We start from the raw sequence: 23,082 nt of genomic DNA on the forward strand, positions 1-23,082 counted from the left end.
TGAGTTTCGAATTCAGAGCCGGGTTTTAAAACAATTTTTTTGGATGGATTTACCTCTGATACTAGCTGTAAATACCCGACGTGTTGTCCGCCCGAAGTAGCTTCGTAAATACCAGACGTACCGTACCTACTAACACGTCGAGTATTTACGAATATGCCAGTTTCGTATACGTCAATGTTAATATTAGCTAGGAGCTTAGGAATTTGCTATTTTACATAATGTTATCATATCCCGAATGAATAATACGTCAGGTATTTACGAAAGTACTGCCCGGACGGGACTTTACAGGATTGTAGTATCACAAGCATTTTTATAGACTTACAAGCTAATTAATGTTCGGCATGTGTTACAATGTGACTCACGCACCATCTATTGTTTATAGTATCAGAGATCTATGCATGTGCCGACAACAACCGTACGAAGTATAACTCAATTCGGTGTACGATGAGCGAACGCATAATTATGTAATCATATATCGTTATGTCAATTATCGCCGTCTTTTATTAAGTGTTTATTTCTATTGCAATGCCCATTTAAACGTTATACATATTGATTTGCTTGATTTCTTCTATCGTCCATTCTTCGTCGTCGGATGACTCGTTGACATCTATAAATGAACAATTATTATTAAATACATAACGTATTTTTCCTTTGCCGACTTAAAATAATAGAAAGGCGTAAGCGATAACACAATGATTTAGTGCAATAGGCTACTTGACACTTTTTTAAAGTTGGTCTTAAATGGTTAATATTTGTCCTATTATATCAAAAAAATTAACACTATATTTTTATGCGCCCTAAAAACCGTAAAACTTTAATTTAAAAATATATTTTTCTTAGACAGGTGAAAACACTGTCGGCCATGTTTGGCCGATAGATTATCTGTGCTCTGACGTCATGCATTTGTAAACAACAGCATAACCTCTCAAAGTTTAATAAACATGACTTCTATACTACTTAGTTTACATGAAAAATATAGTAATTATCGTTATTGTATCATCCGAGAATGTAAAAAACGCATCGATAAAGACCACAGGAAAGTTGCGGATTAGAGTGCCCAGTGAAATAAATATACGTAACACGCGAAGACTTGCTTAAAGGGATCCTATATGACTAACGACTTCAACCCTTATTTTTGCAAAGATCACTTTGTTGTAAGTCTTACTTAATAACTTATTCAATTTATAAAGAGAAAACGATATTTTTTTACGTTTACTATGAGTTTTTAGAAATATATAAAAACTAGCTTATGCTCGTGACTTCGCCCGCGTGGACTTCATAAATTTCAAACCTCCATTTAACCCACTCAGAGGTGAAATTTCAAAAAATCCTTTCCTAGTGGATACCTTCTCTTTACCTACAAAGAACACACCCACCAAATTTCATGTATCTAGGATCAGCTGTTTAGATGTTTAGGCTGTGCGTTGATATATAAGTTAGTCACGACTCTAAATTTTATATGTATGGATACTACGTTAGTCCCCGCGTCACATCGGGATGACATTTCTTTGTTTACATATTTAATGACGTCACATCATGGCTGACAGCGTTTTCTGCGTTTTAAATAAAAATAAAAACTGTATTTTTTTAAATTGGATTTATATATCCATCCTGCGTTTTTAATAATTGTTATTGATATATTTCGTTGTCTTAAGCAAAATACTATAATAAATAATCATTTATTGGACGAAATTAGATATGAGTCAAGTAGCCTATTTGTTTATCAATTAAGTCAGCTGAGGAAATATTTAGTTTTTCTTTACAAAATTGCAATCTACCAATATTAAAATATTACATTTTGGTATCGGTGTCACTTTGGGTGGGGGCATAACAGGCGGCTTCCTAGGAAAAGCTGGCGATCTGGTGATCTGGCTTGTACTTTGCGACGTTACTGAAAAATATGTTTAAATAACATATTAATATTTTCTAATTACGGAACGCGGTTTACGACATAGACAGTAGGATTCGTCTCTGTGGCACAACGCGTTCGGCAAGTGCCGGCCAACATGTAAATGCGAGTTGTGACAAGAACATATTTTGATGTTTTGAATAGAATACAATAGTATAATTAGTTTAATACAATCTTTTAAGTAGGTCATCATCATGATAAACCAATCGCCGCCGGCTCACAACAAAGCACGGGTCTCCTCAGAGTGGGAAAGTAGAGAAAGAATAGGTACTTAAAACTTACCTATATAAGCGTGACTTGGGATTTCAGGTTTGCGATTTTATTTGGTCTAAAAGCAAAATATATTTTTTTCCTTTCGTTGTTATAGGTACTTTTAAGTTTAATTTGTACAATAATCTTTGTTATTTTTATTACTTACAGTTTGCTCGTCGCTTTAATTTTTCCATTAATTCATTAGAAATTGTATCAGGTCCTGTGAACAACAATTTACTAAATAAATAAAAATAGGTATCTTATTTTTCATAAAAATATCTTATTTTTCATATAAATATTTAACTATTATTAGTTAATACGAGTAGAGAGTACTTATAGGTAGTTAAGTGTAATTATTTTAGTCCTTATTTTTTAATGTTATTTTCTTTACATTTTATCGTTATTGACTAAAAAGTTCTAAGCTATAAGTGGTAGTAATTCGGTTGCACCTGTCAACTTAGAGAGTTTCTAAACTAAATGAAATTGACAGGTCTTAAATCTGTCAATTTGGTTTAGTTTAAAGATTGTGCGAGCATTCCCACAAATCCCTTCGCTTGAAATAGTAGATGAATTTCTTAGAAGCTAGAACAAAGGTTGATTTGACTACAACGCTTAGTGTACATAGAGATCCAGATCAAGGGTCAAGTGGACTCGCTAACTAGTATACTAAACTACATATATACTTATTGTGATAAGTTGCAACTACGTAAATCAGACAAGAGTGCTAAAGAAGATTATTTGGAATTACTAAGATGGTTCAAATTAATTGATCACTTACCAGGGACTCTCTTTGGTATGTTCAGGTTAGAAGATACCAAATGATGTACTGGTGTGAAAACTGGTGGTGGTGCTAATGGAGATTTTTGGTGTTCTGCGAATAGGACAACATACAGGGTATAAGGCACATGCAAGTCCCGCAAATTGCTATTGCGCTGGAACCATGTCTCATTAACATTGAAATGACGTCATTTTAAAGTAAATTTTATATTTAAGTAAAAATATACTATCAGCTCAAAGCTTCAGTCTAGTGCTGACGTTGCTAAAATGTCGACCACGCGCATTAGCAATTTGCAGGACTAACAAAACAGTTTTGTCAACAGGTTGCACTTAATGCCTGTAACATTTTGGCAGGTCTATGCACAGTTAATACTAACGGTAACGGCATTGTGTTGTGTAGAGTTAGCTAAGTCTCTTCTATTTTACTTACGTTTAAATTCCCTGAGGTCCGGTAATGATTCATAAATAGAGAACGAGCTTCCGTTGTTCGTTACGGTATTTTCTTTTGGTTTTGTTGGATAACCTGAAAAGACAGCAGTAGGTTGGACTCTTAAATTATGTGCATTCGGGCTTTCAGTGTATGTACTTTCCCATAAATCCATTGTCAATTTAAATCGACCCTTAAGCCGCGTTTCCATTATGCAAATGACTTGCATACAAGTTGCATGCAATTTGTATAGTGGAAACCACAGCATGCAAACAAGTTGCCAAACACAAATCACTTGCACATAAGTGTGACGTCATACTTGCATGCAAGACTTGCCTAATGGAAACGCGACTTTAGTCAAGTCGAAGTTATAGGAAAGGATATGGGAGCCCATCGTGTATTAATTTATTCCAATAACAAACCCCTATCATTTACTTGAAAGGGGTGACGACCTTCACCAATGAAAAATACGAAGCAGACGACAGTGAAGAACCGTCTACATACCTTAATTATGGTTTCATGAATATATGACTAATTTAACATTTCGACTTTTTGACCTGTTTAACTGGTAATCTTGGTAATATGGTTATCAAAAACTTTGTATAAGTAGGATAGCACATATTCTTTTAACTCCACTCTTTTTAAACTGTCATGAAAAGGGCAATTTTTTACTGTGGTCATGATTGCTATCATATATATTTTTATCTTATTATAATGTTTTTTTTACCTTATTAACTTTTACATGATTATGTTTATATTTTTATATTATGTACCTAATACCTATATTATTATTCCTACCATTTCGGTTATACTCTTGCGGTAACGGCATACGAGGCTTAGGGGGCATCACAGGTGATGGAGTGTCTCTGCCTAGAAAAAATAAAATTTTAGTTCAAAATGTTGAATTCTGTAATTTATACCTACCGGAATTATTTTTATCTAGTGCTACATCAATGTAATCAAATAAATAGTTTTTTTGTTATTTTGCTCATGCAAGTGAAGCCCTATTTATAGGTACCCACTATATAGTTCATGTGTCTTAATAGCAGTAGCTTTTAAATATTAACTCCTATTTTCAACCCATTTTGTAACGAAAAAAAAAATTGCAATAAGACTGGCCAAGCATTATTTTAAAAGCTTAAGTAATTACTGAAATATAAAAAACTGTGACGGACGGATGGATAATCTCACCATACGAATTTTTTTTAAACATTTCGGGTTGAATCACTAAACAAGTTTAAAATTACTAAACTAACTATTTCTAATTACTTAAGTTTGAAGGATGACCAGGGAACCTTCTCACTCTGTTCAGGTTAGGAGTCGTCATTGTCGACGGTGGAGTAAAAACTACTGGCGGACATACGGCTGGAGGTCTTGCTTGATCTGTAAATGAAAATGATCGAAATTAAATATTATTTTCTCGTTCAATAGATAGATGCTACCGCTACAGTTGTTACAGTTTTTCACTTACGTCTGAATTCCCTCAGGTCCGGCAAAGATTCATAAATCTTATAAGATCTTTCGTCCCTTGGTATATCTCGTGGCTTCAAAACTGAAAAATATTGATAGGTAAGTATAAAGGTGCCTACCTAACAAAAATTTCCCAAGAAATTTTTAGGTACCTAAGAAATCTGTCTTGGAATTTTGGTCAAGGCGGAATCTCGAAGGAAACTAGCCAGCTACACAGGGGATAAATTATAATGCACAAATATGTTTATAACAGATGTGTCGGATTGAACTATGAGAGTGAGGGGATACCCTCACTCTCATAGTTCAATCCGACACATCGAAAAGAGATGTTATGGCGGTTACGCACTCATCCCATCCGAGTTCGTGAAAATACCTACGTTCCTTTTTGTTTTGTTTGGTAGCTTATGACATATGTCTATTTTTTATATCCGTATTTTCACGAATTCAGATCGGATGAGTGAGAGTGAGAAATCGCATATCATTCGTAAATAACAAACGCGTTATCTATTTGGGATGTTCCAGAGGCGTCCGGGCACTCTGTAAATACCCGATGTGTCGTGACGGCATCGACACGCCGGGTATTTAACTTTTATATAGGTATTTAATAATTCCTACGTAAACACTTGAAGCTATACCTAAGTAGGTACTAGAAGCTACTTCGGAGGGATAACACGTCGGTTATCTACTTAATCTAAATATTATTATAAAAGAAAAATATGACTGATTGACTGACTCTCTGACTGATCTATCAACCCACAGGTGAAACTACTGGACGGGTCGTACTGAAATTTGGCATGTATAGTCAGTGACAGGTCAAGATTTCAATCGGAGGTATGAGGCAAGGGGACGCCTAGCATACCCGCACGTCAGCTGCGCTCGTTCGCACTGGATTAGTGCGAGGGCTGTGCGGGTGTGCGGGGAGTTTCTTCGCCGATTGCCAATTTGACTTGTCGCGTACTATAGATAGCTCTTATGAGGTAGACATAATGCTAAGAAAGAGTTCTTGAAAATTCAATTCCTAAAGGGATAAATTAGGTGTTTGAAATTTATGTAGTCCACGCGAAGTCGTGGGCATAACTTAGATTACTAATATGCACCTCTCAGATACCGCATAATTCTAATTAGCCTATTCAGTTGCGGATCATAAAGTCATGGTTTCGTATGAGAAATACGACACAAACCAAAACTTCACTGTGGTACTCACCCGGTGTACGTACTGGAGTAGGAAGCCGTCTTGGTTGCGGGCTTCGCGATGGCATCGGTGCATGCGCATTGAAGTTCATAGGTGGCTTGCTTGGCACAGTTGATACTGTAATTGATTAATAAACAGATAACGCAACGGGTGCGGTGCGCTTTAAAAGCGCACCGCACTCGTTGCGGTGCGGTGCGGTAAATTTGTTCATCAATATAAATTATAACATTTACATGATGAGTGATGACATAACAATATTAATGAAATTAGATAATTTATGAAGATTTTAGAAATAATTTTGCACGCCATGCTTGGCAGGATAATATGTAACTGATTACCTAACTTTTAAGACCCCATGTAAATAATATACATGTACCTACCATATCTGAGCAAAATAAATAAATGATTATGATTATGATTATGATTATGGCGCAAACTAAAAACTGGCGCTGAGCATTGTGAGCAGTGCTCGGCCACACGAGTAGACATTACTCGTGTGGCTCGGCCATGCTGAGGTTACGACCTAATTGTTTATTGTTGGTTTTTAGTTTAAATATAATAAATTAGATAAATCATTGTACATACCTAGGAATAATGAAAATAATAAAGCATATTATTATTATTAAAATGTAGTTTAATTATTTGCAAATTAAAAATATCTTTATTTCATTACGTCAACCTGTGGGTCTTATTACTATTAGTTAAAACTCTATCACTGGTTCGGAAATCAAAATTCTGTTGAGCTCAGCAAGAAACTCAGCAGTTACTCTTTAAAACGCAAAATATTTAAAATTATATGTATCCTAATCCTAATCCTAATCCTTATAATATTATAAATGTGAAAGTGTCGATGTTTGGATGTTTGGGTGTTTGTTACTCAATCACGCAAAAACTACTGGACGGATGGGGCTAAAATTTGGCATGCAGATAGCTAGTATGACGTAGACATCCGCTAAGAAAGGGTTTTTGAAAATTCAGTCCTCAACCGGGGTTTGAAATTTGTGTAATCCACGTGGAGTAGTATTAAATTATGAACCTTGTCTTCCCCGCTGTTGTAGCAATTCTCGAGTTGAATGCGGTGTCAAAGTTGACGATTTCGGCTCTAAAAAATAAAAATAGTTCATTGCTTTATCAGTGTCATCCTCTGGAATGTGGATGCCCACTGTTGAATTGTGATGTTGATTCTCTTGTAGATCTCCTCATTTCAGATCTTATTCTCTATGGAAACTTCTAACATCATCATCATCATCATCATCATCATCATCATCAACTGATAGACGTCCACAGCTGGACACAGGTCTCTTGTAGGGATGTCTTGCGCCGCCTGAATCCAGCGACTCCCGACTCGTCTGATGTCGTCTGCGTCTTCCGGTGCGAGATCGCCATTCCAGCACCTTGGGCCTCCAACGTCTATCGGCTTTACGAACTATGTGCCCTGCCCATTGCCATTTCAGCTTATAACATAGCCTGTAAGGGTGGTAAATCGGGCGGAATAGAAATATACCCGGATACGGAATAATCTACCACCTTACAAAGATTAGAGGAAAAAAAAATAATTTTTATTTACTTTACTTGATCTATCTACCTAGTAAAGAATAGAAGCTAGCCGTCGACTCCCTTGTAATGCATATGAGGTGTTATAAATGAAATTTGCTAGATGTTAGGCAAAATTGTTTTTAATGTAACTTTTACCGGGGTCGCTTAATACAGAATGATGGCTAATAATGCTTAGTTATTCTAGCTTAATGCCAAGACTTAATTTAGATACATTAGAATGACTTAGGTAGATAGTACATAAGATCTATGTTTTAAATTTAAGATGCCATTGGCATGGAATAGACAATGACACAGTAAAATTCATAAAATTGTTTCAAAATAAAAGCTCAGTAGTAAAGACAGGGTTCTTACTGTACACATACACTAAGAAGGTTCACTAAACTGTTCCAGGATACAAACATTTGCTTACTTGTAGGTGCGAAGACTGCAAGGTAGCTGGACGGCATCGGCCAAGCTCCCAAAACTCGATTTAACTTGATTCTTCACAACCGAAATGTTTCATTACAAAGATTTTCACCAAGTCTTATCCATAGAATTAAGTTGCCAACGTGAATGTGCAAAAGAAATAAATACGGAAAACGAAAGCGAAATACGAAAACCGAAAACTAAAAACGGAAACGCAAACGGAAAACTGAAGCTAAACGTAAAACGTAAACGTAAACGTAAAATTAAAAACGTAAACCCTGTAACAAAGAAAAACAAGATTATAATTTGTGCTGTGTGAAAATTTCGACACGTGGAATTTTCCCGATCAAACACAACTCACCTATTGAACTCCTGGCCACCAATGGTTTTCAGAAGTCCACCCACAACCCATTATCCTCATTTATTTGGGAAGTTAAAATAACTGGAACTGAAAGAAATCATGAGATTAGGATTTTCTCTAACCAAACCGCCATTTTGTCGAATCCACATTACTTGATTTTTCACTCACCATAATTGATGAAACATTGAAATACGTTAGGATGACTAACTTTATAACTATTGTATTTTCCCAGGCGAAGCCATGGGCGAAAAAGAATGAGATTTTCCTGGAACGAAAAAAATTCGTCTTCACATGTTGACTCCAGAAAAATTCTAAATCTCACCAATCGGTGTTGCCAGACGCAACCCGAGTGTGGCCGCTCTCAGATAGTTTGATCATGAAGCCAATTCATTTTTGAATATTTGCGGAACCTAAGGATATATTATAAGAACCGTTTTGATAATGACTTAACAATAAACAAATGATATTATGGTTTTATTTAATTATTTTGTTTTATTTTTACGACAATTGACAACGAAGCAAACGCCATCTATTGTGGCTCGAATGAACTCTGAACATCGACCCACGCGTAGTTCTGCACCTTGATGCTAGGTGGCACCAACATACTTTGAACAAAATAGATTTTTATTAAAAGCGAAACGCTAATTAGTAGTTCAAAATTTACAACGTCACAATACTTCCCCTCCTACGAAAAGGTTCAACAGGTTGAACCACGCTGCCCTCAGCGTCATCCAACAACTACTAACAATTTGCCTGAAACAAACAAACAAAAAAACACAGAAGTTACGCGTGAACGCACATCTACTACTAACAAGGAAAATTGTCTAACAAAATAAATATACTGAAAACAGTGTAAGGTTTTATACATTATACTTAACTACACAACCCTAACTTCTAAAAAGAATATATACAAAAAAACTTCATGGTGTCTAAGACACTTGAGTGGAAACATCTTGGCATCATTCTTCAGCTGACTGATAGAATGCGTCTAGGCCTACGGTGGTTCACTCTTTTAAACTACCATCGTAATATTTGTTACTCAACAAATACGGAAAATCTGGTTGTGAACGGGTCCATCTGATATGGCAACCGTTCTCTATCCCATTCGGAAAAATAAAACCGAATCAAAATCGGAATATGAGAAAAAAAAACGAAATAACTCTCCTAGAAAATAGATCTCGGAACAGAATCGGAAAAATAACAGAAATGATCCATTATCTAGAAGGAAAACGAAAACAAAACACAAAACCCCCCCTTTTCGTTATCCCCAAAGTACGATATTTGCATTTTTACTTTCTCAACCGGTTGGTCTACCACAAGCATTCCAATCATCACATATTCATCCCTACATACATCCACTACATTCCTCCTCAACTGAACCATGGTAATGTAACTGTTAACTCAGAACATCACTACACTCATTCAAATTCCTAATTGAATATTGATAACTTAAATATTCAAACAGTTTAGACCAAACTAAGTAATGGCAAATATCTACTTCTTAATATCCTTAATATGCCAAGTGCCTATTGGGTGGTTGTCAGCTACTCTAACTAGTTCGTAAACCAAAGGTGACAAAACCTTGACAACCCTGCACTTTTCATACTTAGGTGCCAGCTTAGCTGCGAAAAAATTTGTAGCGTCGCTTTGTGGATAGGTCTTTTTCCACACTATGTCCCCAACAGAATAGCTTGCAGACCTACGCCTTAAGTTGTAATGCGTTGCATACTCTGCATGAGCCTGAAACAAATTTCTCCTAACCTGACCAAATATGTCCTCCAAAGATCCAAACTTTCCTGCGTATTCCTCCCTTGGAATTCCGGCCTCGTACTCCTTATCCTTGTCCTTATAGAAGGAACCATTTAAAACCGGTTCTCTAGCGTGGACAAGGAAGAACGGGGAGAATCCAGTGGATTCATTAACCGCACTGTTTATGGCGAACTGGACCTTGTACAGGTTTTCGTCCCAGGACCTGTGGTTATCTTTCACAAAAGCGGCTACAGCAGTCATAACAACCTTATTGTACCTCTCCACAAGGTTAACTTGCGGAGTGTACAGTGGTGTGTAGTGTAATTTCGGAATATTATAACGCTTAATGAGATTACGGAATTCAGATCCTGTAAATTGGGACCCATTGTCCACAATCACAGTCTCTGGAACACTATGGTTCAAAAATACAAAATTCTCTAGCGCTTTAACAACAGCGGCACCTGTGGCACGCCGTAACGGAAACAACATTGTATATTTCGAAAAACAACACGTCACCACAAAAAGAAATGTAAATCCTGATTTAGACCTAGGCAAAGGTCCGACTAAATCAGCCGAAATGACCTGAAAAGGTCTCTCGCAGACTTTAGGCTTCCCTAGCAGACCTGGAGTGGCTGATGTCGTGTGTTTATACGCAGAGCAAGTATCACAATTCTTAACGTACTCGACCACGTCCTTATACATACCACGCCAAAAATATCTGAGGGATAATCTGCGATGAGTTTTGAACACACCAAAATGACCTGCAGTTGCATCTGCATGGTTTTGTTGCATAATTCTAAGGATGTCGTTCTTGTGGACTACCTCTTTCCAGTCGAACTCACTGAGAAGCTGGTATTTACATTTACTGTAACGATATAGTTTATCGTTCAAAATACAAAAATTCGGAAAATTTGCTGGATTGATTTTACAGCCATTAAATGTTTTGTCATACCAGTCATCTACCAAAACTTGTTGACTAGAGTTATCATTACGATCACCAACTACATCTACGTGTATGAGTCTCGACAAGGTATCCGGAACTACATTATCACAACCCTTCCTATGTTCGATAACAAAATTATACTGTGATAATCTACAACCCCATCTGGCGAGTCGTCCTGAGGGATTTTCTAAATTTAAGAACCACTTTAGGGATGCATGGTCTGTGATAATTGTGACTGGCTTGGAACCAAAATAAGCCTGAAATTTCTCCACTGCAAAAATCACAGCTAGAGCCTCGCGTTCCGTCGCGCTGTAATTCCTTTCGTTTTTATTTAGGCTCCTACTGACATACGCAATGGGATGATCGCAACCATCGGTTTCTTGCGTTAGCATACCGCCAACACCATATGCAGAAGCATCACAATGTATTTTGAATGGTTTTTCAAAATTCGGTACCGCAAGAACAGGTGCGGTTACCAACGCATTCTTCAATGTATTAAATGCTACCTCTGCCTGTTCGCTCCACTCAAATTTAGGTGCGTTCTTTCCTTTACTCGTTAGTCTATTGAGTGGTGCAGCGATGGTTGAAAAATTCCTAATAAAGCGCCTGTACCAAGAACAAGTGCCTAGGAAAATCTTTACCTCCTGTGCAGTTTTTGGGGTCGGAAAGTTCAAAACTGCGGCAACTTTTCCAGGATCTGTGCGTAAACCAAATTCATCCACTATATACCCTAAATATTTCAAAGAGTTTCTAAAAAAATTACATTTATCAAAATTTATGGATAGTTGAGCCATTTTTAGTTTATCCAGAACTCTGTTTAATAAAATTAAATGGGTTTCAAAATCAGCAGAACAAATAACAATATCATCTATATAACAAAATACTATTCCATTTTCAATATCACTACAAAAATTTTGATTAAATAACTGGTCCATTAACCTCTGCTGTCGTGCTGGTGCACCGCATAGGCCAAACGGCATGACTTTAAATTTGAATAACCCTCTACCAGGAACTGTAAAACTGGTTTTTTCCTGAGAGTCGTTAGCTAACGGAATTTGCCAGAAACTTGAACTTAAATCAATCGATGATAAAAACCTTGCCTCTTTCAAGCTATCTAGAATTTGTGGAATGTACGGTATTGAGTATGAATCCCCCTTTGTCACTGAATTTAATTTCCTGCAATCTAGGCAAAATCTCCAGTCTCCATTTGCCTTTTTCACTAAAATTGCTGGGTTATTCCAAGGGCTTTCACTCGGAGTAACTACGTCCATTTCCAGCATCCTATCTAACTCTTTACTTAAAGCTTCCTTCTTTTCGGGAGAAAGTGGATATTGTTTTATTTTTATTGGCAAGGCATCACCGGTGTCAATAACATGTTCAATTAATTTTGTTCTACCCAATCCAATTTTCTCTGAAGAAATATCTAAAAATTTATTTACTACAGACTGGGCTAATTCTTTCTGTTGAGATGATAAGTTTTCAAAAGAAGTGATGGTATGAATTTGTTCATTATCAATCGCACAAATATTGTAAAATTGAGAAGGTGCCTTAATTAATTCTAAATTATCAAAAATGCCAGGGGCTAACTGAAATGTTTTCCAAAAGTCACAGCCAAAAATAACATCCGCTATTATAGAGGGTACTACAAAAAATTTTATTATGTGAGTTACGGAATTATAAGTAATCGGAATAAACATATAACCCATGCAATCAAGTTTGTCTCCATTTGCCACTGAAAATGTGGTATCAATACTGCTATGCAATTTATAACCGAATCTCAAAAAAACCTTGTGCGCCTGGTTGCCCAAAATTGACGCGCAAGCACCGGAATCTAGTAAACCTGTAATCTCAAAACCGTCAACAAAAACCTTTAAATGTGGCCTAAAGTCTCGTTTATCCACTGAATACAGAACTGTGTCAGGTAAAAGGGATGTTTTGTTGTTAATGACCAAGTTCTTTACTTGTGTCTCTGCACAGTTCTTACTAATTAGTTTTTTGAATTTTTGTCCGGAGCGGGTTTACTAATCGCCTTTTTACTACAACTTGGACATGTCTTTACTGTAAAGTTCTGACGTCCACACGAAAAACATCTAATAAATTTCGGAACTGTCCTGCAAAATTTAAAGGAATGGTTACCCTTGCCGCACTTGTAACATAGTTGTTTATTTGTTTTCGTAAAATCAGTGCCTTTACTTGTATCAACCTTAGGTGCAGGTGTGACTGAAAGTGTGTTTATCTGTTTTGTCACTTGTTTGTAAGCAAACTCTGAACTTAAAGTTGCCTTACTGTTAGTAGGCTCAGAAAATAAGGCGGAACGCTGCCTCGCAGCCTCTAGTTTGCGACACTTTTCCTTCAACATTGCGACAGACTTAATGTCAACAAGAGCTAATTGTTCTGAGTAAAAAGGGCGAATATTATGTAATAAAATTTGTAACTTTTGTTCTTCGGAAAGTGGTGTTGACAACCTTGAAAACATGCCAAACATTACAGCGAAATAGATAGACACAGGTTCTTCAGAGCCTTGTGTTCTTGCTCGAATTTCACCTAGCAACCTGTAGTCATAATCTACTGCATCAAATTCCTCTAAAAATAAAGTTCTCAATTCTGACCAAGACGAAACTTGACATTTGTTGCCTCTGTACCATAACAATGCTCGGCCTGTAAAAAGATGAAATGCAGAAACAAATAATTTTCCATCTGAAACGCCATAAGATCTTTTATATTCCTCAACGCGTTCGATGAAACTGCGCGGATCACCCTGTCCGTTGAAATGTAACTTCCACTTGGCAACATTTTTATCACCAGTGCAGTCAACGGCGGTACTCTCGGAATCCAGTGATTCGTCGTGAGACGACTCATTGTCAGCATCTAATCTGGAAATCAAACTCTGCAACTTTGTATGTAATTCACTCTTCCTACTTATTAAGCTGAGTTCGGAACACTGTATTCTCAAAATTCTAAAGTACAAATGTGAAGCTAAAGCTTTAGACCTACAGAGGGCATGTCTATCTTTAGTGTCAGAACACTTTTTTAATAAATCTTCTAAGTCTTGAAGTTTTTTAGTAATAACCCCTAACTCACTTTCAGAAGAGAAATCTGTCTCTAAAATTGATTCAGAAGGAATTTCCTGAATTAATTGTTTTAACTGTTTCTTTAAACCTAGCACTGTAAGTGCTGGAGTTTCGGAACGAATGGATACCTCATAACTCAATTCGTCCTTCAAAAGTGAATGAAACTGGGCAAAAGTCTGTTCCATTGTGTTAAGTCAAAACACATTTAACAAAATATCGAGCTTGTGTAACTGTCTATGTTTAGCCTTATACAAATTGGTTAAACACAAACACAAAAGAAGTTATTTAAACTATTAAATATACACAAGCAAAATACACAACAAAAACAATATTCTTAAGTCTATCCTAACTATTTTATCAATTATGTTCCTATTCCAAAATATTGTTAATAATACAAGCACATATTATTACTATAGTAAACAAAATATAACGAAATAAAACTTCCCAAAATTGAATAAATGATTGTAAGGTGCAGTATCACCTTTATGAGTACACAGTGTGTTACAACCTTTACAATTACAAAAGTAAACAGGCAGCAAAGTTGCAATGAACTCTGACTAGCATATTATCTTTCAAAAAAAACAAAGAGATTGTGCAATGGTTTGATGACTGTTACTTTACACTTTTAACACATAACCTAAAATACAACAAAATCTGTTTCTAAATGTCACTTTAAACTACCAGCATTCAATTAAACTTAACATGTTTTGTGTGTGAAGTAGCTTTTATCATAACCTTAACACTGCTCTAAACAAAATTTCAACAAAATAATGAAGTATCAAGTCACTGAAAAAAAAATTGTTCATAACTTCATACTTGAACTTAATGTAATCTCTGAATATAGTTTATATATTTAGTTTCACAAGTTGTAACTCTTAGAATTTATAAATGTATGTGTGTAACTAGTTAACGGCACATAGCGTTTCAAAACTTTAATTATACTAAGTTACCGGAATTTTCAAACATAAGATGTACTTACTATTGAAAGCAATACCCAACAACAACTCAGTTAAGCAATGTTTATTACTAAACTGAAGGCAAACATTCACTTATACACCTCCAAGGTAAGTCGATAACATAATTAAACGGCATAAGCACCATTTATAATGTGTTAATTAAATAAGAAAAAAAAAACCAATGTTGGACTATACTCAGAAAATTACTTAAACTATCAAACAAAATTTCTAACTCTTAGTTATTATTTAGTTAGTTAACCATAAAAACAGCTTAGTGCTCTTTGCAATGTGTCACTACTTAGAAAATTGTACAATCAGCGGAGTACATTTCATAAAATTCACAAAATTTCTCAAAATATACTGAAATAACTATATAAAAAAACGTTCGGGCGCCATTTGTAAGGGTGGTAAATCGGGCGGAATAGAAATATACCCGGATACGGAATAATCTACCACCTTACAAAGATTAGAGGAAAAAAAAATAATTTTTATTTACTTTACTTGATCTATCTACCTAGTAAAGAATAGAAGCTAGCCGTCGACTCCCTTGTAATGCATATGAGGTGTTATAAATGAAATTTGCTAGATGTTAGGCAAAATTGTTTTTAATGTAACTTTTACCGGGGTCGCTTAATACAGAATGATGGCTAATAATGCTTAGTTATTCTAGCTTAATGCCAAGACTTAATTTAGATACATTAGAATGACTTAGGTAGATAGTACATAAGATCTATGTTTTAAATTTAAGATGCCATTGGCATGGAATAGACAATGACACAGTAAAATTCATAAAATTGTTTCAAAATAAAAGCTCAGTAGTAAAGACAGGGTTCTTACTGTACACATACACTAAGAAGGTTCACTAAACTGTTCCAGGATACAAACATTTGCTTACTTGTAGGTGCGAAGACTGCAAGGTAGCTGGACGGCATCGGCCAAGCTCCCAAAACTCGATTTAACTTGATTCTTCACAACCGAAATGTTTCATTACAAAGATTTTCACCAAGTCTTATCCATAGAATTAAGTTGCCAACGTGAATGTGCAAAAGAAATAAATACGGAAAACGAAAGCGAAATACGAAAACCGAAAACTAAAAACGGAAACGCAAACGGAAAACTGAAGCTAAACGTAAAACGTAAACGTAAACGTAAAATTAAAAACGTAAACCCTGTAACAAAGAAAAACAAGATTATAATTTGTGCTGTGTGAAAATTTCGACACGTGGAATTTTCCCGATCAAACACAACTCACCTATTGAACTCCTGGCCACCAATGGTTTTCAGAAGTCCACCCACAACCCATTATCCTCATTTATTTGGGAAGTTAAAATAACTGGAACTGAAAGAAATCATGAGATTAGGATTTTCTCTAACCAAACCGCCATTTTGTCGAATCCACATTACTTGATTTTTCACTCACCATAATTGATGAAACATTGAAATACGTTAGGATGACTAACTTTATAACTATTGTATTTTCCCAGGCGAAGCCATGGGCGAAAAAGAATGAGATTTTCCTGGAACGAAAAAAATTCGTCTTCACATGTTGACTCCAGAAAAATTCTAAATCTCACCAATCGGTGTTGCCAGACGCAACCCGAGTGTGGCCGCTCTCAGATAGTTTGATCATGAAGCCAATTCATTTTTGAATATTTGCGGAACCTAAGGATATATTATAAGAACCGTTTTGATAATGACTTAACAATAAACAAATGATATTATGGTTTTATTTAATTATTTTGTTTTATTTTTACGACAATTGACAACGAAGCAAACGCCATCTATTGTGGCTCGAATGAACTCTGAACATCGACCCACGCGTAGTTCTGCACCTTGATGCTAGGTGGCACCAACATACTTTGAACAAAATAGATTTTTATTAAAAGCGAAACGCTAATTAGTAGTTCAAAATTTACAACGTCACAAGCCTTCTCGTAAATAGCTCGCTCGCTGGGCAGAGGTATTGGGCATCGCAGTGCTAGACTTGATTGCGCTGGTGGCCTACTGTCTGTCACCATTCTGTGTAATTTGGTCAAGCCTAGCTAGTTGGAACAGTGGAAACAGATAATATACTCGAAGGAAGTTTGCCAGGACCACGATCTTCAGCAATGAAGGAACGACCGGAGAGAGAGAGAGCTAGTTGAAAATAGTTATACTGCTATAATATGTCGATCACCAGAATCTTGTTAGTCAATCAGCAGAGGGCATCGTGGACAGATGAGGGTGGCTCAATAGCCACTCCATCGAATAGAGATCACTCCAATGAGTAATTTGTTGCTTAGGTACCTATTTGATATTTTTTAAAGAATATCTAGATTAAATTACAATAGAAATAATAAGGTTACTTTTGTAATTATTTGGTAATATTGATAATAATTGTCATACATTCTGAACCTCATAATCTTCAGTTCTTACCTTGTATGTTATTAGGAAGTGGTAAAGGGGGCCGGATTCTCTTTGGTAGCGTGGAAGTAGGAGGAGGTTCCGGTTTTTCTAAAAAAAATAATCATATTACACATGTGTAAATAAACAGTAGTAAAGTTAGCAAAAATTTTTTTTTTGCTTTTACTTATTCGGTCCGATGTTTTGGTTAAAAACTTAACACCTTTGTTTCTAAATCAACCTTACTTGCATTTCGATTTACATATTATTCTGGCCAGCTCTTCTGGCAAAACAAATGTTGTCAGTTTAAAAAAATTTATAATTTTGTACTGATTTCTTAGGTAAAATCACCTGAATCTGCCTAAAGCTGTAAAATCTACCTGAAATTTACAGCTGTTAAAATAAAATTTAAAAATATGTCTTACTTCCGTCATCCACATGTTTGACGCATTCATACTCGTACAATGAAGAGGAATGGTTTTTTTCTGCTGGTCTCAGTGTGTTTGCGCACGACTTGCTCGGTGCTCTCTGGTAGCGATCTAAAAAACAGAATAAGTGCAACTTGCTATGAGCCACCTGGGTGTCTGGAGCACTTCGACCACCCGTTGTGCCAGATCCTTTTTTCCACGCTCATGCAAACTGTGGAATCAACGCCCTTCGGCGGTGTTCCCGTTAGATTACAACATGGGGGTTTTCAAGGAGCGGACCAACAAGTTCCTGAAAGGCCGGCAACGCATTGGTGGTTCCTCTGGCGGTAATCACTTAACTTCAGGTGACCCGCCTGCTCGATGCGGGATGCTGACAAACGCAAATCGCGAATTGTATCTGATGCGATAACTTGAACCAATTCTTGATGAACTTTCCAATGAACTTAAAAACATTAAAGTTAAAAATAAGTATGTAAGTATTTACCCTCAGTATTCTGCTCTGGTGTAATTAACGGGATGTTGGGAGGCAACTTCGAAGATTTCACTACAAAATAAAATGAAAAATTAACCATTTTAATAATGCGGTGTTCTATCACGAGCGTGCATCTAACTTTTGGTGTTATGTGCTTTTCAAACAATAAAATATCACTTGCTTTAACGGTGAAAGAAAACATGGTGAATAAACCTACATAGGTACCTGAGAGTCTGTTTTATGAAAAATTCCGCAGATTAATTTTTGTGAGTTAAATACATGACGTGTCGTCACGACGTCGGGTATTTATCGAGTGCCCAAACGCTTCCGAAACATCGCGAATGGATAACACGTCAGGTATTTACGAAACTAAGTACCTATGTAAGTACTTCAGGCAGAGTCAACTAGAATGAGGGAACTCTTGGGGCTCTGTATGGGGCTAACTGCGTCAAATGTACCTTCTAACATGTGACACCTGCCTGTGACGTCGAAGCCTCGACGATTTGTTAGAAGTTCCCTGTTGTGAACTGTGCTTTGGGCGGATAACTCGTCGGGTATTTACAAACATTCGAGCGAGCTTTGTTATTCATACACACACGGTTGGCGTGATTCTTCGTATTAATTTTTTTTGCGACAGTGGAGTTGAGAAGCACAAAAGAAACGACGCAGGAGCTTGCCTAGACCCAAATCGTGCTATTTACTGTACTTAGTAGCCTTACAGCGATCAGACACTCATCCGATCCGAATCCGTGGAAATACGGATATAAAAATATCTATGATATAGGTTAGGTTAGTTATATTTGTTTCGTATGGTAACGAAACAAAAAGAAACGTATTTTCACGGACTCGGATTTGATGAGTGCGTAACCGCCGTTAGAGTACCGGCACCTCGATTGCGGGGAACCTGCATCAATCATTATTACAATCTCAATTGTTCTGATTGGCTGAATTTGTGCGATTCTTGTTGCAACAATGCATTGTGGCCAATAGTGAGCGAGCATTAACCAATCAGAGATGATTGCGATCGTGACATTGTAGCTGTCAAACAACCGCGGTAGGGCCACTGGTTCTAATTCGTACGATCATGAATACTTACGTTTTCGAATGTACAGACAGAAACAAATCGATTGGCTGATGATGAGTAAAACTGCTCCGCCTATGCCGATTCCGATGTAAATCCATTCATCTGTTGGTAAAGAATAGGGTTTTGGCTATTTTTTAACCAATGTTAATTGTTAATATTATTATTTGTAATTAAATTTAACTTTATTACTAACTAGAATCTAGATGATGCCCGCGACTTCGTCCGCGTGGATTTAGGATAAAATCCCGTGGGAACTTTTTGATCTTCCGGGATAAAAGTAATCTATGTCCTTCCCCGGGGTACAAGCAATCTTTGTACCAAATTTTGTCAAAATCGGTTGAAGGGATGAGCCGTGAAAGGCAAGCAGACAGGCTGACACACTTTTGAATTTATAATATTAAGTACTAGCTGATGCCCGCGACTTCGTCCGCGTGGATTTAGTTTTTTAAAAATCCCATGGGAACTCCTTGATTTTCCGGGATAAAAAGTAGCCTATGTCCTTCCCCGGGATGCAAGCTATATCTGTACCAAATTTCGTCCAAATCGGTTGAACGGATGGGCCGTGAAAGGCTAGCAGACAGACAGACAGATAGACAGACAGACAGACGGACAGACAGACACACTTTCGCATTTATAATATAATATTAAGGATTAGTATTAATATGAAAACTTGTATGGATTTTTGGCATTAAGTTTTCAGATCTCTACATAATCTTCTGAAAGGCTCCGGTAGGTACAAACCTAATGGCCGAACTCTAAGGCTGAGATTAGACTGCACTTTGACTTTGCTCAGACTTAAGATTGAGTTAAAACGAGACAGATTTATATGTGAGAGATATACATAATATGTCTCGTTTTTACTGTCTCTTAAGTATAAGCAAAGTCAGAGTGAGCTCTATAGATTTGAACCTAAATTCGGCAGAAAAGTAATTTCATCCATCCATCACTAGGAAACAGACAATAGTAATTTAGTATTGTGTCTACTTACTTGATATTACCGTTCCTGTTGTCGATTGAGATGTTGTGTTTGTCTCATCTGTATCTAAAAAAACAGAATAAAAATTACGTTGGATGGAAACAACGCTTCTAATAGAAAGAGAGCCATCAGCGCGTGCCAGACCTTTGTCATTTTATAAAAGCTGAAAGTTTCTCTGCGTATTGTCCCCAACACTGGGAGGAACGTTTGTTTGGATCATGGTGACTTTAGGAGATATCAGCCACTGAAGGTAAATGTTCCGTCAAAGTATACCTAAAGTCTATTTTTTTTATATTTTCCTTTAAACTTTTAAACTTTAAGGGACAATTCGCAGAAAAACTTTCAGCTTTTATAAAATAACGAAGGTCTGGCACGCACTAGCTCTCTATCTACTAGTAAAAAAAATACAATATTAAATGTGTTACCCACTTGATATTTCCGCTATTGTTGTTGATTGAGATGGTGTTGTATTTGTCTCATGTGTATCTAAAAAAAATATCTCATGTGTATCTAAAAAAAATCAAGCCTGATGGAAACAAAACTTCTAACTCACAGTGCCACCAATTTATCTATTCAGTGACAGCGTTCGCTAGCGAAGAAGTTAGTTTTGCTAATTTAGAGCTAAATAGTTATTTTGCAATACGTGAGCACGACGTGAGCTGTCAAAATCTATCCATCCATCCATCCTAAATTATAATTTGTTAGTAGGTAAGTAATTATTTCTTTTATTGGTAGTTTGCCACTTTAAAGTTCCTATAAACAACGTTAACTCATTCATCTTTTAAAGATATAACCCAGGTGAAAAAAATACAGATCTAAATATATAAAAGGGAAAGGTGACTGACTGACTGACTGATCTATCAACGCACAGCTGAAACTACTGGACGGATTGGGCTGTTTGGCATGACGTAGGCATCCGCTTAAAAGGATTTTTTGAAAATTCTACCCCTAAGGGAGTACAAAAATAGGGGGTTGAAAATTATGTACCTAGTCCACGCGGACGAAGTCGCGAGCATAAGCTAGTACAGTTCTTGCAATTCACGAAGGCTAGTGAACTTTACTTGTAGTAACGTCGTTTATATGGTCATTGCGTAAGTGTGCGTGCATGTCGGACCAATCAGTCGCGAGCAAGCGCTGTCAAACTCAAACGTACCTTACGTATACCTACCGATACGACTTAAACACAAGCATGAGTCAGTGGCCTTCGTGAAATGCAAGAACTATACAATATGTAAGTCTATGAGATACAAACCGGTGTTGTTGATGACGTTCTGTGGTAGGTAGTTCTCGTTTAAATACACCCTGGTACCGCGCCGGCTGTGACCCGACGCATTTCTGTGCAACACTGAAGCAATATCATGCAATAAAAAACCCGGCCAAGTGCGAGTCTAGATACACATACTACTACTACTACACTACGCGAGTACTAAATACACATTCTGTGAAAGTTTCTATACTCTCTACTTATTATGGTTCACGCTGCGCTGACAGACGAACAGTGGAGGCTAAATAATAGGATCCCGTTGGCACCCTTCTGGTAAGGAACCCGAAAAAGGTCGATGGCGCTATGATGGCGAAGGAAAACATCGTGAGGAAACCTGCATGCCTGAGAGTTTTCTCATTTTATTTTTAAAGGTGTATGAAGTCTGTCAATCCGCACTTAGTCAGCGTGGTAGACTATGACCAAACCTTTTTCATTCTGAGAAAGAGACCCGTGCTAAGATGTGGGCCGGCTATGGGTTGATCATGAACATGAAGATCCTTTCCAAGGCACGGAACCCTCGATGCACCAGTCTAACTCGCACTAAGTCACCATATTAAACAACTAGATTATGCTCGCGACTTCGTCTGTGGACTACCCCAATTTCATACCCCTATTTAATCCCCTTAGGGGTTGAATTTTCAGAAATCCTTTCTTATCGGATGTCTGCGTCATAATACTAGCTATCTGCATGCCAAATTTCAGCTCGATCCGCCCAGTAGTTTGAGCTGTGCGTTGATAGATCAGTCAATCAGCCAGCTTTTCCTATAGATTGTGGGAATCACCAGGAACTGAAATAACAAAAGCCCATGACAACTTACTTTCAGCTAATGCACTACTTAACACAAGAAACACAACGAATACACAAAAAGTCATATTTAAACTGTTATCAAAATAAATAATCGTTACCAAATTAACACTAAATAACACTAAAATCACATCTCGATATTTGAATTTTCCATGACAATAGAATAATGCAACAATTTATGAACATTATCGCATGAGGGTGACCACAAAGTATCTATGCGGGGAAACCTACTAAACTGAACCTACTTTATTAGTGTTCCGTACTCAAAATTTGCCAACGGGACCCTATTACTAAGCCTCCGCTGTCCGTTCGTCTGTCTGTCAGCAAGCTGTATCTCATGAACTGTAATAGGTAGGTCATCATCATCATCATCATCAACTCATAGACGTCACTGCTGGACATAGGTCTCTTGTAGGGACTTCCACACGCCATGGTCTTGCGCCGCCTGAATCCAGCGGCTCCCTGCGACTCGTCTGATGTCGTCCGTCTACCTAGTGCACAATTGCACGGATCTCGGTCTCGACGAGAAAGAGGATAGTTCGCTACTGCCCATGACAGCTCTAACTTCATTTCATCGCAGCACTGCAGTCCCGTCGTGACCA

At 37.0% G+C, this 23,082-nt stretch overlaps 1 protein-coding gene across 1 annotated transcript; it reads right to left on the minus strand.

Moving 5' to 3' along the window:
- Positions 1-4: 4 nt before the first annotated feature.
- On the minus strand, positions 5-22,626 carry LOC117985085 (uncharacterized). The gene is made up of 17 exons (XM_034971763.2): positions 22,494-22,626; positions 20,841-20,897; positions 20,424-20,477; positions 19,448-19,537; positions 18,364-18,423; positions 17,877-17,990; positions 17,485-17,562; positions 7,064-7,129; positions 6,040-6,144; positions 4,837-4,917; positions 4,635-4,748; positions 4,164-4,235; positions 3,369-3,461; positions 2,940-3,032; positions 2,328-2,381; positions 1,796-1,891; positions 5-607 (listed from the first exon to the last, which is right to left on the minus strand). Exons 1-17 carry the CDS (start codon positions 22,546-22,548, stop codon positions 534-536), a joined length of 1,356 nt encoding a protein of 451 aa, XP_034827654.2. The 5' UTR covers positions 22,549-22,626; the 3' UTR covers positions 5-533.
- Positions 22,627-23,082: the final 456 nt, after the last annotated feature.

Source organism: Maniola hyperantus, chromosome 9 (genome assembly GCF_902806685.2).
Source record: "Maniola hyperantus chromosome 9, iAphHyp1.2, whole genome shotgun sequence".
NCBI lineage: Eukaryota > Metazoa > Arthropoda > Insecta > Lepidoptera > Nymphalidae > Maniola > Maniola hyperantus.

What these genes read in the sequence shown, in the direction of transcription:
- LOC117985085 (XM_034971763.2), bottom strand. Translation starts at nt 22,548, where the DNA reads ATGACTTTTTGTGTATTCGTTGTGTTTCTTGTGTTAAGTAGTGCATTA. An exon ending in GGACCTCAGGGAATTTAAAC is followed by an intron (nt 3,033 to 3,368) that starts GTAAGTAAAATA and finishes TCCTATTCGCAG; the next exon opens with AACACCAAAAATCTCCATTA. An exon ending in CATACCAAAGAGAGTCCCTG is followed by an intron (nt 2,382 to 2,939) that starts GTAAGTGATCAA and finishes TGTTGTTCACAG; the next exon opens with GACCTGATACAATTTCTAAT.